The sequence below is a fragment of the Liolophura sinensis genome, chromosome 6 (assembly GCF_032854445.1).
Source record: "Liolophura sinensis isolate JHLJ2023 chromosome 6, CUHK_Ljap_v2, whole genome shotgun sequence".
Classification (NCBI taxonomy): domain Eukaryota; kingdom Metazoa; phylum Mollusca; class Polyplacophora; order Chitonida; family Chitonidae; genus Liolophura; species Liolophura sinensis.
In genome coordinates, this window is record NC_088300.1 from 69154536 (window position 1) to 69171498 (window position 16963).

At 40.1% G+C, this 16963-nt stretch overlaps 1 protein-coding gene across 1 annotated transcript in view; it reads right to left on the reverse strand.

Annotated features, from left to right (window-relative positions):
* Nucleotides 1-16963, reverse strand: part of LOC135467474 (uncharacterized) — a 50683-nt gene that overhangs the window by 7178 nt on the left and 26542 nt on the right. Inside the window, 20 exon segments of the mRNA XM_064745248.1 lie at nt 2397-2432; nt 2435-2535; nt 3326-3459; nt 4026-4106; nt 4730-5331; nt 6389-6514; nt 7453-7552; nt 8212-8607; nt 8931-9193; nt 9516-9675; nt 10060-10167; nt 10679-10828; nt 11030-11110; nt 11474-11608; nt 12644-12745; nt 13375-13468; nt 13715-13839; nt 14275-14361; nt 14658-14815; nt 15643-15703. Coding sequence (XP_064601318.1) covers nt 2397-2432; nt 2435-2535; nt 3326-3459; nt 4026-4106; nt 4730-5331; nt 6389-6514; nt 7453-7552; nt 8212-8607; nt 8931-9193; nt 9516-9675; nt 10060-10167; nt 10679-10828; nt 11030-11110; nt 11474-11608; nt 12644-12745; nt 13375-13468; nt 13715-13839; nt 14275-14361; nt 14658-14815; nt 15643-15703 — 3100 coding nt within the window.

Consider the following 16963-nt stretch of genomic DNA (forward strand, 5'->3'; position numbering starts at 1 on the left):
ACCAAAAAACTGTTAGGGACTAAAGAGAAACAAAAGCAAATAGTGTTAGTGGGGGAAAAAAAGATAAAAAAGCAATTTGCAGAGCAAGGCGAAAAAAAAACAAAACAAAAAAAAACCTTCTTGATATCAAGAAGTTCCACTGATAATTTTATGTAAAGCACAAGTAGTGTTTATAGGCAACACCAATTTAATTTTGTGCTTTACGAGAAGAAGACACTAAAAAATTCAATTATAAAGAATAAAAATAAAAATTCACCTGTTTATTTTGGTCGATGTTTTTACTTTTATTATTTTCCTGTTTTACAAAGATTTCTGTAAATATGTCTTCAACAGAAAAAATTGCTAGGACAGTCCACATTTCCCACAAGCTAGATGATTTTTAAGTTTCTTTTTTATTTTTATGCCCTTTTCCAACATTGGAGGAAGGATTTTCTTTTGGCCCGTAAATTAACACTTTAAATTGGTGTTGTCATATTCTGAAAAAAATGAAACAAATCATACTTCTTGTGACGGCGTAATAAAATGCTCAAATATCGAGTTCAAAGCTGGTTTCATTTTTTTGGAAATACAACTACTTGCTGTTTAAATCCTAAATGAACTTGTGGTTTGCCAGATAAAAATGCCAGAGCCCCAAACAACCACACCGCACTGCATGCACAAAATTAAACTAGTAGTACTAAAAACCGTGAATCTAGTCAGACATCTACCTAGTGGCTGCTCTGACTGTCTAGCTCCCCGATCAAGAAGGCCAGTTTGTGATCAACTCGGTTCCTCATTCGTTCTGGCTTCACGGGTAGAGACTGATACATCAAGTTAAAGCGGTTGATATTATCACTCCTACGACCCCTGGCATCTTCGCCTGGTACCCGTTGTCTACTGGCCACGCCCGCCATTCGCGGCAAACCCTCTGCTATACACATGTACACAGAGTGCTTTAAATACACAGCTACTAGACGTGGAAAAGTACATTCAACTTATGATTCATAATATATCATGACATTGTGCATTTACATGGGAGTACATGAAACTAATACAAATTATCAGCCTCTGATTGAAAGACTTATGATTTATTTATTTATCTACTTGAATGCTGTTTTACCCCATACTCAAAAATATTTCACAGAATAGCTACTTGTATGATATAATCGGGTGGGCATGAAAAAAATGGGCTGTACTTTGATGCTACACTGCTCCATTATCCTTTGTTCAAACCCTTTCAAACTTTAGACATTCAAATGCCATGATTTTGTTAATATACTGACCAATTTTCAAGGTCATAGCTGAGTAGTCTGTACAAAGGGTTAAAATGAAAACATAGCCTCAAAAACGCACGTTCTGGTGACCCACACTGCATCAGGTGTCATGAGTAGAGCGCATGCTGCCACCTGTGTGACACGCATCAAGGACTGCTGGAAAAGAATTACTCTTAGGAGATTCAGGACAATTAGTTCATGGAAGCAACGTTTTCCGAGAAGATGGAGGAACAATTGATCACCTTTTTCAAGTAAAACAAGTAGAACATCATTTTGAAATGATGGAACATGTGTTTGGACTCTGGTCCCATGAACAGCAATCTTAAAGGATGAAATTGAAATTTGGTCTGTATACTTAGGACATAATGGCTTTTGAGTGTGTAAATTTTTAGAAGCTGACATAACAGGTTTCGGAGATATTGAGTGTCAAAGTACGGCCCATTTTTTTTATGCCCACCCGATATATGAAAGTTTCAAGATACAACAACAGAGGTGACATCCCTTGATGAAAGGATGTAACTGCTTATGGCATGGTAGGGTCAAGCAAGCTCCCTGTTTCAACAAGGGAAGATATATACAATACTGAACGGCTAATTAAACAGTAGATTAATCTTCTGAATTATGCTTTTGGTTGGGTTTTGGTGTCAGATATTGCAAAACTAACGAGAACCTGGTCGTAGTGCGATAACATGAATACTGCCATGTTAAAAGACAGGCTACCCTGCAGTTAGGCGGCCATGTCATTTAGCACTGGGATGTCACTGCGTTGTCACAATAATTCCAAAAACTGCATACTATTTTATGTGTATGTACAAGTCTTATTACAGTAAAAAAATACCCCTCAATTTAAACACACCCTCTAAAATCTACCCTACAAAATGAAATACCTCTACAAATAGCCCCAAGTATTTTCATGTACATTTCCTGCACCCTCAAATAAATCAACGCATTTTTACATGTATGTATCTGTCATACACCATCTAGCACATATAAATATATACCTCTACATAACTCAGTGCATTTATATGCATATGTCACACACCCTCTAGTACATTTATCTATTCCTCTATTAAAAATAACGATTTTTGTCATCAGAGAGTCATCAGAATGCAAGACGTGTAATCTTGAAGCAGATGTACCTACCCGCTGCCTGTCGACTCTTGAGGGTAACTTGTCTGCCAGGTCCTGTTGTAACATTAACAGGTGCTCTCTGGCCTGCTTCTGTTCCTGTACCTTCTCGTGGACACCACTCCCCGACACCAATCTCAGACTTAGACAAATCCTGAATACTGTAACATCCAGACATTGGTATAATAAAGAGAAAACATCAGACTGGGTACAATTTACAAACCATTACTGGAACAAGTTTAGTTACATTTGATCTTCCATGACTACTATAAAGCTACCCATTTTTTATTTTGAGTATTATTATTGATCTCAAACAAGTGTTCTGTAAATAAGTTACTGAAAGGATACTGTTTTGGTATTTCTGAAATAGGTGATCTTTTCTATCATAATGTTACTTAGCGACACTTCTGTTTTTGGGGGTAATCAGTCCTGCACAATGGCAATCAAATCCTATACAGTGTCGGCAAAGGAAATCAGATTGTCTGGAGTATAAAACCACCAGCCTTTTGCCAAGTAACTAACAAACTTTTCCCAGACATGCCACCTTCAACAAACTTCATGTAACACCCTTTACTGCTTACTCTTCATTTCCCCCTAGGCTAACAGAGATATCGATGAAGGGGGAAGCTAAAGATCTACATACACGGTAGCTAAAGACCAAACTTGACTCAACTCGACTTGTCTGCCTGCATCAGGTGGTTAGGCGAAATAACTGCAATTGTACTCCAGCTGCTACATGTACGACTGTTCAATCCAAAGTCAGACGTTCAACAGCGACTGAGTCTAACTGTCTACAACAGTTGAATTGAGTTGTGTCTTGACCTCCTGTGTATGCCAAGCCTTAGGTTGGGACTGAACCAACAGGGTCCCACCCCACCCCCAATTACTATGTACAATCTGCCAACAGTGCTTCAGAAATTGTCTGTGTAATTATAAGAGCTCACCTCTGATTGGTGAGGACACGCTTAATCCTCTCCGACCTCTCCTGGCGCCAGCGTTTCTCCTCCTCTGTCAGATCATCATCGTCCGAGTCTGGAACGTAGCGCTCAGGTATGTTCACCTTCTCAGGAAAACCCAACTGGTGTACAAGAATAACATAGGATTTTCAGTGCTAAACTGAAATGTGTAAGTTATACATAACCCTTACTGATAAAACAATTCAAACAATTTCTCAGGTAAAAGTGTTCTGGTAACTACATGTAAACAAATTTAATCCACAGCAATGGAATGAGGCAATCTCACCTTTCAGCCTAAACAGTTTTAAACTTTGTATATGCTCTTGTTCCTGCAGAACAGTTACAGTCACTCTGCATATACATGTATGTTGCTTGTGGCTTGTATCATTATTCACTATTCATTGTTGTATTCGTTTTCCTACAGACCATATACGTGTCTGAAATGAACACTATCTATCTGTATGTACATGAATCTATCTAAGTTCAGCAAATGTGGACAAAAATGCATTTTGGATAATATATCCCTGTGATTTACCTTTTACATAGACCTGCAATAGTTCTTCACGAAAATTTTGATCTTTTATATTTGTAACAGTAAATTTTATGTTCATTAAACATGCTCACATTACTACTGAAAACCCTGACATCATATCTCACGAGTCAAAATGTGGGTTACAGAATGGCTTACAATGTCTCTCTCTATGGCCAACTCATCAAACATGTCAGGGTTAGTTGTAGAGCTCTTCACTATGTCCGGTACCATATCCACCTGCGAAAATGGAATAAAGGTAGAACAGTTATGCAAAATATGGTAGGCTCATGAAAAAAACATCATACTTTTGTTCAAGTTAATTGTTACCTAAATTTAATAAACTGATTAGGATGGATGTCCTATTGTTTGGAAGTATGAACCTTTTTATTTATTTATTTATTTATTTGTTTGATTGGTGTTTTACGCCGTACTCAAAAATATTTCACTTATACGACGGTGGCCAGCATTATGGAGGGTGGAAACTGGGCAGAACCCGGGGGAAACCTACGACCATCCACTGGTTGCTGTCAGATCTTCCCACGTAGGGCCGGAGAGGAAATGAACCTTTTTAAGGAAATAAAATGGCTTTAGATATGGCCCTGTGAAATTTGATCATGCAACCCCACTGATCCACATGCAGCCTGCTAGTAACAGCCAATCTGTGCCTGAACCATCACAGCAGTCTGAACAAGAGATCCCAACCCACCAATCCTCACTGACAATAAGCTGCAGTCATCTACTGTGACATCTGAGACACCAACACCTATGTAGGGCTGTATTTAAGTCACAATTCACTACTGAGCAGTTGTAATTTACAGTTACATGTAAATGAAACCATGGCAACACTGATGATGACTTACAGGTCGTATCAAGTCTCCTGCTGCAGTGTTCATGATATCAGCCTTCACTGTGGGTGTCTCCAGAGTGAGAGGCTGGCTGCTGGAGATGGTCAGGTACCGCGCCCCACGTCGGGGAGATTTTGTCTTCTTCACCACAGCTGATGGGAGGCCGGAGCTATCCCGGGTGAAGGGTTTAGGAGCGTAGAGAAGCGGTGTTGAGGACGTGACCAGGTCAGCCTTGACCGGTCGTGTGATGAAGGAAGAGGAAGGTTTGTAACCCTCACCAGTCTTGTTACTCTCGCTGAACTGAGTGACCAAGGCGTCCTGGTAAGGCGTGAACGGTTTGGGCCCTAGTAGACTGGGTGGAAGTGACACTATAGACGGGTTACGTCTCTGACGAGGCTCATGGCCAGCGTCTCCATTCTGTCCCTCATCATCGCTGCCTGGGAGGTTCTCATAGAGACGGAGGCCATTAGTGTTATCACCCAAGGCAACCGTCCTCGCCATGGTGGCTGTGAACATCCCGCCCCTCTCGGCATCATGGTACGCACCTACAGGTTGACCCCGGGCGTCCCACTCCGAGTAAGAGTGATCCGTTGGTGATAACATGTAGTCAGACTGATCTGCAGAGAGAAAGAAGAGGATGGCTTATTCACCAGCCAAATGTTGCATGTTACAAATCTGGAAGTCCAAGTAGAACCAGAGAGCATTTTGAGAGTTTCTTTTTAACGCTAATGGTGCATTTTCTATCCAGGCAAATCAACAACAGATACATTTAAATATCTTGTGAAGAGTAAGTGAGATGGAACAAATTCATACAAAATGGAATCCATACTAAACTATGTTAAGGAAAAACTCCTGAATCATGAATATTTCATGAATAACATGAAAATAATTTACAACTCAAGCCATATATGACAAATTACTGGCACGTGCCATTGACAATACTACAACTATTTTATTTCACCTCAAGTTTACCATTTTTCTACTACCACATTCTGACTGCTTATGACGGATTTATCCAGATTTTTTTGTTAAGTTTCCTTGATTTCCTACCAGGAAAAATTTTAAGTGTTGACATCAAACATATCTTTGTAAGGCCTTAATGAGAAAGTGAATTTTTGAGTACCAAATTTGGCTGAAATATAGTATATTTCATACTTGAATGAAAAATCTATGTTAACAAGTTGGCTTGTTTGTAAGATACAGACATTAGTGGAAAGTCCCATATTACATGTACTTGACATGATAAAGAGCTTCACACCGATTAGCAGGGACAGCACAGAAAGGATCTATGTAAAGTCCACATATTTTCAAAAACTCACACTCACAAAAGACATTGGTAAACATACATTTTAGTTTAGTACAATAATAAAATTATGCTTGATGTTGTTATGAAACCCAAGCACTGGTTGACAAAAATAAAGCAAAACACAAAAAATTATACAAAAAAAAAGCGTTTTAGTGGTCAGTATAGAACATGCCCATTGACAAATTGAACAAAAAACACATTTGAGTACATGGATGGGAAGCTAGGGGCTTTATAACATTGCTAAATATGAAACAGAGGCAAAGTGAAACAGTTTGTGATGCACGTAGAAGATGTAGTGAAAACTAGCGACATGATACAACTGAGTGGGCTGGCATGCTGACAGCTATGTAGACAAGACAATAATTAACCTGCTAAGTCAGAGTCTATTTCATCCCCGGGACCACGGCGAAACTTTTCCCTCTCTCGTCTCTGTTCTGCCTGTCGCTTCACGTCACGCACTGTGAGCAACTTAGGCTTCTCTTTGGGGATAATACCTGACAGAAGTATTAAAAAGGGGCATGCATGTAATATATCCAGCCTGGGGGTGAGAGGGGGTGGGGGTGCTTTCTATTCAATGAGATGACATCTCTTAATTTACACAGGTGGTCTTTTAGAAATTCAAACTTGGGAGTTCCGATGAATCTGCAGTGTAATAATGCACTTCATGTAGGAGATGCACTCAGCTAAAAATTTATATTAGTGTTTGTAACAAACATGCATATAATGTGCCACACTTTAGGGCGTCATTAAAGGATCTGTTTAAGTAACATTATTTTCAATGTATGGGCTATACCCAGACAATGGAACAAAAAAGAGCTATAATACTGATATGTAAAGTGTATCGCAATAATAAATTAAATTCCGAAGACACATCTAACAATCTATGCCACATAAAAATGTATCTGCGGTAAAACTGTATATTTTAGTCAGAGGTATGAAGGGGCAATAATGAAATTTTCTTTTTTATGGTATCATCATTTTAACAGACGATACTGAACTTCACCTGTGCGTGCAAGAATTTTTTATAGCAGGTACATCGTCTTTAACATAAACTGACACCACTATTTCCTACCTTGACCCCAACCCTCAGACAAACACCTATTTAGGCTATAAATATATGGTCAGAAATAATGTGTGAGTAGAGTCAAGATTTGATAAAGAGTGCATAACATTACCGAGGTTGCATTCACCCCATAATTACAGGTGCAACATGTGCATCAAATTAATATACATATATACATATACATACTCAAGAATATTTCACTTATACGATGACGGCCAGCATTATGGTGGGTGGAAACCGGGCAGAGCCCGGAGGAAACCCACAACCATCTGCAGGTTGCTGGCAGACCTTCCCACCTAAGGCCAGAGAGGAAGTTTGACAGTTTAAATGTGGTATAAGTAGGACACAACAGACAGAGTCATATCTTACCAAAAAAGCGCTTGGTATTGTCATCAGCTTCCCCAATATCCCATGGAATTTGGTCATGCCTTCCCTCCAGGAGAGCCTCTTCTTCACCAACTAGGGATTGCTGCAAAGAGGACAAATAGGGTTACAGGTATGCCCTGATCTTTTTTTCTGTACAGGCTGTATTATAGCAGCTATAATAATGAAACCGTGTGATTTAGGTCATGTTTAAGTTTGGAGGCATCTAAGTAGATTAAAAAGAAAACCATCAAATATTTATGTGTACATATGTATGTATGCTTGAGGTTTTACGCGTAATACACATGTACTTTATCATTTTTCAATCATATGACTACCAGGAATCTTTAGGGTGCGTGTTCATTTACTGTGTCTTTTAGTGCCAGTGCAAGTTCATGGTGCCAAAGTGCTGCGATCACTAAAGTATCATGAGAAAGACACCAGACGTGACGCCTCAACCAGTCACATAATACTGACAACGAGCCAGCCAGTCCTGTTTCGTTGCTCTAACCTCTCAATGCTGAAGGCCAAGTGAGGCAGCAACAAGTGCCATTTTTTGTCTTTGGTATGACTCGGCGCAGACCAGCGAATATCTGACAGACTTCCTGAATTACAGGCATAGCTGGAATAGATGCATCAAAGACACAACCTTTCTGTCTAAGAGCTAACTACAGAGCTGACTGGATTTACACAGGTAGAGTGTACATCTGAAATACTGATTTTTATAAAAAAAAAAAAAAAACAGGGGAAAACACTTGCCCTCACCTGGTGTCTATGATGAGGCTGACTGAGCTGAGGGACACTGCCCCATGGGTCAGGTTCCTCCTGCCCCACCATGTCTACTAGCTCACTCCTCTCATATCTGTGGCTGTAGCGGGGGGCGTCGCCCTGGCCTGACTGATTCAGCAGATCCTCCCAGCCTGAGCTCCCAGCACTCACCCCATGACGGCTGTCAGAGTTGTGGTTAGGCCCGTCTCTGTCATAGCTCTGACTGTAGAGAGGAGGGTGTCCATGGCCTCTGTCATGACCAGAGCGGTTCAGAAAGTCCTCAGAGCCAGATTTGCGCCCGCCCATCCTCAGCGCACTGTCGGAGCTGCGGTTTAGCCCATCCCTCTCGTCCTGTATGGGTTTGAACTTGGTGAGGTCCGGCTGTGATGCGTGCTGTTTTGGGTACAGGCATGTGATAAAGGTCAAGAAAATCAAAAGAATTCATGAAACATGTTTTTGTTTTTTTTTAATACCCTTAATTTATTTTCTCTATGTTCTAACTTATACTGGTACAAATAAGATGTTCAGTCTTTCATGAAACCTATACATGTCAGCCACCAAATGAGGCATAGTTTTATAGCACCATTTTTCATTACACCATAGTTGAAATACTGCTCAATAATCAAGCTGTAAAATGTTCTAAATTGGTTCTGATTTAATGAAACTCAAATCTGATAATTTAATGGAATTCTACAAATTAGTGATAAATCTCGTACCTGTGGGTACATACTGCGCAGACCTGCGGGGCTGTAGCTGTGATCCATGCTTTCGTAGAACGAGGAGTTCTCGTAGTCTGGCCCTTTAGACCCGCCCACTCCTGGTTTACACACCTGTGTGTAGGTGGGAGGGTAGTGGTTGTCTTCCTCAGGGGGGTGACTTACTCGGCTGTCACTGATGTTTGTGCTGATGTCCACTGTAATAGCAGAGTCCAGGTCAGTCTCGTTGTAAGTACCAGGCCTGTCCTTGTGTGCTGGCTCAACTAAATATGAATGAAGTGTAGAATAAACAATTATATGGTAGTTAAAAATATAGGACAAGCCTTAGAGCTACAAGTATAACAATAATACCAAAAACAAACACAAGGTTAAGCTACACATAAACATAAATAACAATTTTTAGAAAGCTTGCACAAAGGTAAATTAAACATGAAATAAAACATTTCATATTACATCTAACTTTCTATGTATTGCAGCTGGGGGGGGGTGGGGTGTGGTCTTCATACATTTTCAGAGTGTTGAATTGATGTTGATGCTACACAGGAACAAAAATTATATGAAATAGAACATGTAAATGTCCACAACCTTTGTCTTCGCTGGGTATAGCATAGTTGGATGAGGATCTCCTCAGTGTGTTCATGGCCTGGGAGAGTTTGGCCCCCTTCTGGTTCAGCCCAGACATCATGTCCTGTACACGAGCCAAGTCCTTCTCCAGCTTCATACGTGTCTTTACCGAATCACTCGTCTACAACGCCATTAATACAATTACAGTAGGAGCATTACTAGGGGTTAAACAACAGCAATTCAAAATGTCTGCCCAGACCCTCATTTGAATTATATGATACTGCCATTTGTCACATAAAAGGTATCTATGCAATAAAATAGCTACAGACAGAAAGTTGCTGTAGTGTTAGATTTGTACCCACTTACAGAATACCCGGTATAAATGTTCTGCCTGTTTGGAAAGAGCTAAACGTAAAGCTGAAATTTGCATACACCACGAGTACACAAAATAACAAAAAAAATGTAACACATTCATCATCACTTGATTACCTTATGTTTAAGATAAAAAACCTTTGCATTCATCTTTAAAGGCGCTCAAGGAAATGGATGCTGTCAGTGAGCTTACCAGTGATGGGGCGCTCTTACTCCTGGTCAGGTCTCCATACACCGAAGACCGTAACAGAGCTACTTCTCTCTCCACCAGGTTGTTCTCGGCTGTCGTTTCCTCTAACAACTGCATGAGCAAAAACCAAATCTTACAATCTAAAATGATTGTTTTATGATCTGTATGGATGGATGAAAAACTTAGTTTTGGTAGCAGGGCTACCCAACAGCTCTCCAGTTGGAGACACATGAATGCTAAACTTCAGCTACATGAAGTATTGATGGCGTGAATTGGGTAATTTACAGAACACAGCGATGCACACAGAACATCAGCAATGGAGCAGCCTCCTCATGTCACTGTGCTTCAAGTGCATGTAAAACACATGATAAAAGCATACCCACTGATCACTACCCCACCCCACCTGTGAAACCACACGCTAACACAAAGTACCTTACACTATACAATCTGTAAATAAAAGCTATTTAAACAAAACCCATTCAAGGGCAGTATAAACTCTCTGTGGTATTACCCTTTGTACTCCAAATGTTGACAGATATAAACATCTAAATATTGAGTCACAATGACCCTTTCACTACTTGTGTATCATATAAAACTGGTTAGTGGCAGCACAGCCCAATACCTTGGAGGCATCAGCCAGCTGGTGCATCACTCTGGACAAGTTTTTCTCGATGTCTCTCTGCTGCCTGGTCAGCCGATCGAGCTCTCGAGGGTTGTTCCTATGCTGATCCTGCATCTTGCAGATGTCCTCAAGGGTCCTCTCTAGTAAGTCCTGAACAAAACACAGGTAACATGAAGTCCAGTGTCACACAGCTTTTTCCATAAATGCATTTTGCTCGCACCAATGACGACGTTAATTACAAGGAGGCGCAAACAACTAAATGCTGAGCTTACAAAAACACATATGCACCTATGAATTATACAAAAACTGATTTATGTATTCCATGTGTACAAGTATTTGTGTATAACTGACCTTATCCTCCTTGAGACTGGTCACCATGGTAGACTGCTCAAACATGGCTCTGTCCAGATCGTACAACCGCTCCATCTTCTCCTGTTCACAACACACACAATCAGTCAAAACATTTTGATTTCTTTGTCTGCTTCAGTTTTAGCTTCGATTTCATTACTGGTTTGGTTATATCACAGGTACAGGTAGCAGCACAATGATTTATATACTTATTCAATTACTGTTTAATACTCAAGAACACCGCAGTCAGGTTTACAGACGGAGGAAAACTCCTCACTTACAGGCTTGGCCAAAACAGCAACCTCACTGGGCAGGGGCTGAGCCAATGAGGGCCACAGTCTTGTTCGCCTATGGTTTTATTTTTCATTATGCCATATAGACAGGGTTCAAGATGTCCTCCAAACTGTTCTTGTTATTTAACAAGCAGAATTCAGCCATTTTCTTTACCTCAAGGTCAACCTCTTCTCGGCTGAGCTGTTTAATTTCATCCTCGATTTCCTGCATCATACGATCCTCCTGATGCTGACGGGAGAACTCCAACATGCGCTTTGGGGGCGTGTACTGGTCGGGGCGCAACAGGTGCTGTCACAAACACAAGGGAAGTAACATTATGCACCATACACACACAAGCACACGTACATCGATCTCATAACTCACATCAATTATGAACTTGCTTATTTAGTTATTTGATTGACTGTTGGTTTACACCGTACTCAAAAATATTTCACTTACACGACAGCCAGAATTATGATAGGGCAGAGAAACTCACGGCAGATCTTCTCATGTACGACCGGAGAGGAACCCAGCATGAACTGGATTTGAACTCACAGCCACCACATTAATGAGAGGCTCTTGCGTCACTGCACTGCATTAGCATGCTAACCATTAGGCCCCACAGGCTCCCTCATTGATTATGGATTAGAACCTCTAGGTTTATTTTATGGCAATGTTTCAATTTCAGTTCAAAGACAGTTTTGAAGCCAAAGATACAGACATAATTTTGGCCGACTATATACATGTAAATATGAACAGTAAGTAATGGTTAATGACAATATGTGAAGCCAAGTTGTAATCTGAACAATATATCAATTTAGTTTGAAAAAGTTACACCTGGTACATGCAGGTGTGAACAACCACTTGCTTTTTACACCTGGTGGTTGCTCACACCCCACAGGTGTTACCGTTTAGAATTTTTTAACATGTTAGCTCAGCTGTTAGAGCTTTGTGTCTGGGACACCCTAGGGCCTCGAGTTTGAGTCTTACTTGTGCCAGTATTCTTACAGTTCTAGGGGGCCTCCGTGGCTCAGTCGGTTAGCACGCTAGCGCAGCGTAATGACCCAGGAGTCTCTCACCAATGCGGTCGCTATGAGTTCAAGTCCAGCTCATGCTGGCTTCCTCTCCGGCCGTACGTGGGAAGGTCTGTCAGCAACCTGCGGATGGTCGTGGGTTTCCACCCACCATAATGCTGGCCGCCGTCGTATAAGTGAAATATTCTTGAGTACGGCGTAAAACACCAATTAAATAAATAAATAAATAAATACAGTTCTAGAGATACATTTTTTGATGTCATAAAAAATCATCTTGTACATGGGTCTCAGAAGATACTTTGTGACTAACCTTCTTGTACTGTGTGGCCAGCATGTAGTTATCTCCTCCGTACAGACTGCCCATTGTCACCATGTTGTCTACCAGGTTGATGAGGGGTCGGTACACTTCCAGCTGAAAGTAAAAGTAGGTAAAATATTCAGGTCAATACCGAAGACTACATGTACTGAAGTCGTGAATTTTGTAATTTAGTGTACATGATATGCAAAAGAGCATCAATGGTGGAACATCCCCCACCTGTCATTGTGCTTTACATGTATGTAAAACCTCACCCCAACATACAGACATGAATTACTTTTTGAAATATCATCCCTAACATTGACTTTACCATGGATTCTGTACACAATACACTCTGTCATGAATTTTGTAATTTATGGTAAATTAGTATACACAACAACAGAACATCTCCCTCATGTTATGGTGCTTTATGTGTATGAAAAATCACGCCTCAATACATACTGTACTTTTTAAGATATCACACCTAACGTTTACTTTAACACAGTACTTTTTAAGATATCACACCTAACATTTACTTTAACACAGTACTTTTTAAGATATCACACCTAACACCTTACGTTAACAATGCTTTCCTTTTTTCATATATTAGTTCTTCATATCAACACAAAAAGAGTCTGACATCGGTACTGTCTGTTATTTACTGCCATGACGGGCATATACTGACGTCCCCAAACCCTTCTTCTGTGTTTTTATACGAGGCCACAGAATACAAAGAATGTGCTTACCTTTTTCTCGATATCCTCACACCTGTTCTTGAGCTCTGCATACCTTCTGTGATTCTGCTCTAGTCTGGGGTCAGTTGGTGAACCCTCACTACTTCTGTAACAAGATTTGTTGTTTTCAATAGGATCAAAAAGTAAAAGACAATAAAAATTTGTCAGTACAAACCAACAGAAGCAATATGGCCAGAAAGAAAAAATATATTTCCAATTTTACGTTAATTCCACTCGTGGATATTTTTTAATGTCAGCCTGCTCATAAAATACAATATAAAATTGGCACTGCCTAATTGTATCACGATGAAATTAGCAGTAGATTCTGGATCTAAATCAATACACTCTTTACCTTCGTCTATATTCCTGTTCACTTAAGCGGTGTTGCTCAATTTGGTGACGGTAGAAGTCCCGGGCATGCTCCAAACCTGACTTGTTTCTCCTCAGCTGAATCAACAGTAGCACTAGCTCCTCATGCTGTAAAAGTGTTCATTTGAATTTTTCATAAGCCACCAAATCAACACGTTCTTCCAAATTTTACAAATCTAGTCATAGTCTAAATAATGTTTTTCTAGTACGTTGTACATTGTTTGAACATGTTGAAATTCACAGAATTACTTTAGATTAATAAGCCTAATGATATTTATAATAACAAATTAAAGAAATTAAAGAAATAATAAATGAAAGAATGGTATTGGAAGTAAACCATCTTTTCTCTTCTCCAGCAACTAAAAGCAATTAGAAATGGCTATATGGCGGTAAGCGTGTACAGAAGAGACAAAATAATAACCATGCGGACAAAGAGGTATTTATCTGAAAGGGACTTCAGCACCCACATCAGCAATTACATGTACCTCTCGTTTGATAAAGTTTAAAGTTTGATCAATTGCAGATCAGAAATAGAAAACTTACAGATTTTCCAAGAAGATTTTCTGCATTCAAACTCAGCCGAAGTCTTGTACCATTTATTGGATATCTTGGGAGAATATTTTTTGTTTCCTGTAAGTAAAAGCAGCAAAACACTGCTAATGGTGCCCACAATTTCTACTCTGTTAATATAACCTTTCCTTTGGAATCAACAACATGATTCTTACAAATTCAAATTCTCTATGTATTTCCATTACATTTGTACTGAACAAATAAATTTGAACACAGACCACAATAAAATTTAAATGTTAACATGACTCAAAAAGCAAAAAACATCTTGTATGCAAATAATCCATATACAAGTATATCATACCTGCACCTAGTGAGGAAATGGAGCGAGATAGAAATGAGCAGGGGAGCTAACTCACCAGAATATCTGAGTCTGCCATGCTGGGATCTTCTTTCACTGTTTCTATTGGTGGTAACCTGTCCTGGGCTGACAAATGTCTCCGCCCACCACCACCATGCGGTGGACTCCCCATGGGATTGTAATTATGTCTGGAATAACCTGATGACTTTTCATGATCTGAAATACATGTAACATGTGAGAGAGAAGTACACAAAGCATAAACTTCTTTAACTTGCTGAAATTGGCCTTGGCACAGCATATACAGATATCCCAGATGTCTCTGGGATTCATCCCACCACGGACTCTCAACCACAGAGAAACAGACTGGATTTATTCGATTGGAGTTTTATGCTATACTCAAGAATATTTCATTTACACTACAATGACGAGCATTACTGTGGGAGAAAACTTGGAAAAAACCCATGACCATCTTCAGATTGCTGAAAGACCAGAATGGAGGCCAGCCTTAGATGGACTTAAATCACATCGATCGCATTGGTTGGACTTAAATCACATCTGATTGCATTGGTTGGACTTAAATCACATCTGATCGCATTGGTTGGACTTAAAGCACATCGATCGCATTGGTTGGACTTAAAGCACATTGATCGCATTGGTTGGACTTAAATCACATCTGATCGCATTGGTTGGACTTAAGGCACATCAATCGCATTGGTGAGAGGCTCCTGGGTCCTTGTGCTGCACTAGCACACTAACCACTAGGCCCCCTAGGTGTATTAGATGGGAGATACTGTGCTGTTAAGAACTATCAGTATAGAGAAGACCATGCATGAAGTAGAATTATTCGATTGGTCAAAGAGATTTACATGTAACTGTTTTCCTCAACCTTTAATTACAGACTGACTTAACAATTTCAACCGAGTTTTGTATGACTCACATTTCTCTCTCCCTATGAGGAGTCAGCCACAAATTACCAATGAACTACACGTGCCAGAGTTTAAGCCCCATCAAAGTACATGTACTTAGTATACAGTCTGACGTACCTCTCATATCACCACTGTAATTTGAGTGCCCATGGGAATGGATTCGATCACCTGGTGCAACCTGAAAACAGTACAGGTTACAAAATTAATATTTTATGTGATATGAATACATGCCTTTAACAGTTATTTATTAATTTATTTGATTGGTGTTTTTACGCCATATCAGAATATTTCACTTATATGACTGGGACCGACATTAGTGGGAGAAAACCGAGCAGAGCCCGGAGGAAATCCACAACCATCCGTGCTTTCAACATCCCCTCAAACAATTGGAGAAGTTGATACAAAAGTGTCCACAGTCTTTGCCTGTACACTACAAGTGATTCTCAATGGCCAATGGCTAATTAGAGGGGATAAAATGTAAACATACACTTGAAAGAACTGCAGACCACATCCCCACACAGGGTATGTAAATTACATCAGCCTGGGGTTTAGATAATTTATACCCTATACAGCTGAATTACTGCTCATAATGAGTTCGGCTGATGTCATTTTTCTCCGTGAAACTGCATTTAAAAGCAATTAAACACTCCAAGTACCCTTCTCCAAATGCAGATATCTTATACATGTACATGTAATGTCTAAACCATTTTTCTTTTGTTCTGGCACTCCTCCTGATGGAAATACACTGTACTAAAATTTTTGGACAAACATGAGATATTAATACATGTAGATCATTGTTTCCTGTGCTAAAAATTAATATTCCATCCCATGCATAATAACATTTTCCTCTTACAACTGACTGGTTTAAATTTAAATTTAATTTAAATGTAGCTCTTCCCTAGGGTACAGGACCCTCACAATACGCCTGACTTGAACAAACAGCCCCGGTAAAAGCATACTTTTATTTTAATCTGTACTCAAGAATGTTCTAATCATTTGCCTACAATCAGGTTTGTGGGTGGAGGAAATCAGAATGCCTAGAGTATTAAAATCACTGGTCTTTGACCAGGATAAGACAGACCTTCAGATTTGAACACTGCAACAGAAGCACTGGGAGCTGGATTCACACACAGCCTCCTCGGTCGTCAGCCTGGTGCGTGTAGTCAGAGTGAGTGCTTGGGGTTTAACGTCATACTTAACAATTTTTCAGTCATATGACGACGAAGGAATCCTTAGGGTGTATGTAATGTGCCTCCTTGTTGCAGAATGGATTTCAACCGCTCTTTTATCTGGTGATGCTTCACTGAGGTGCCTTGTCGAATGCAAGTAAGCCCCACCCCCCCGAGCCAGACAGACCTTCAGATTTGAACACTGCAGCAGAAGCAGCAGGAGCAGGATTCCCACACAACCTCCTCCGTCATGGGCCCGATACATGTAG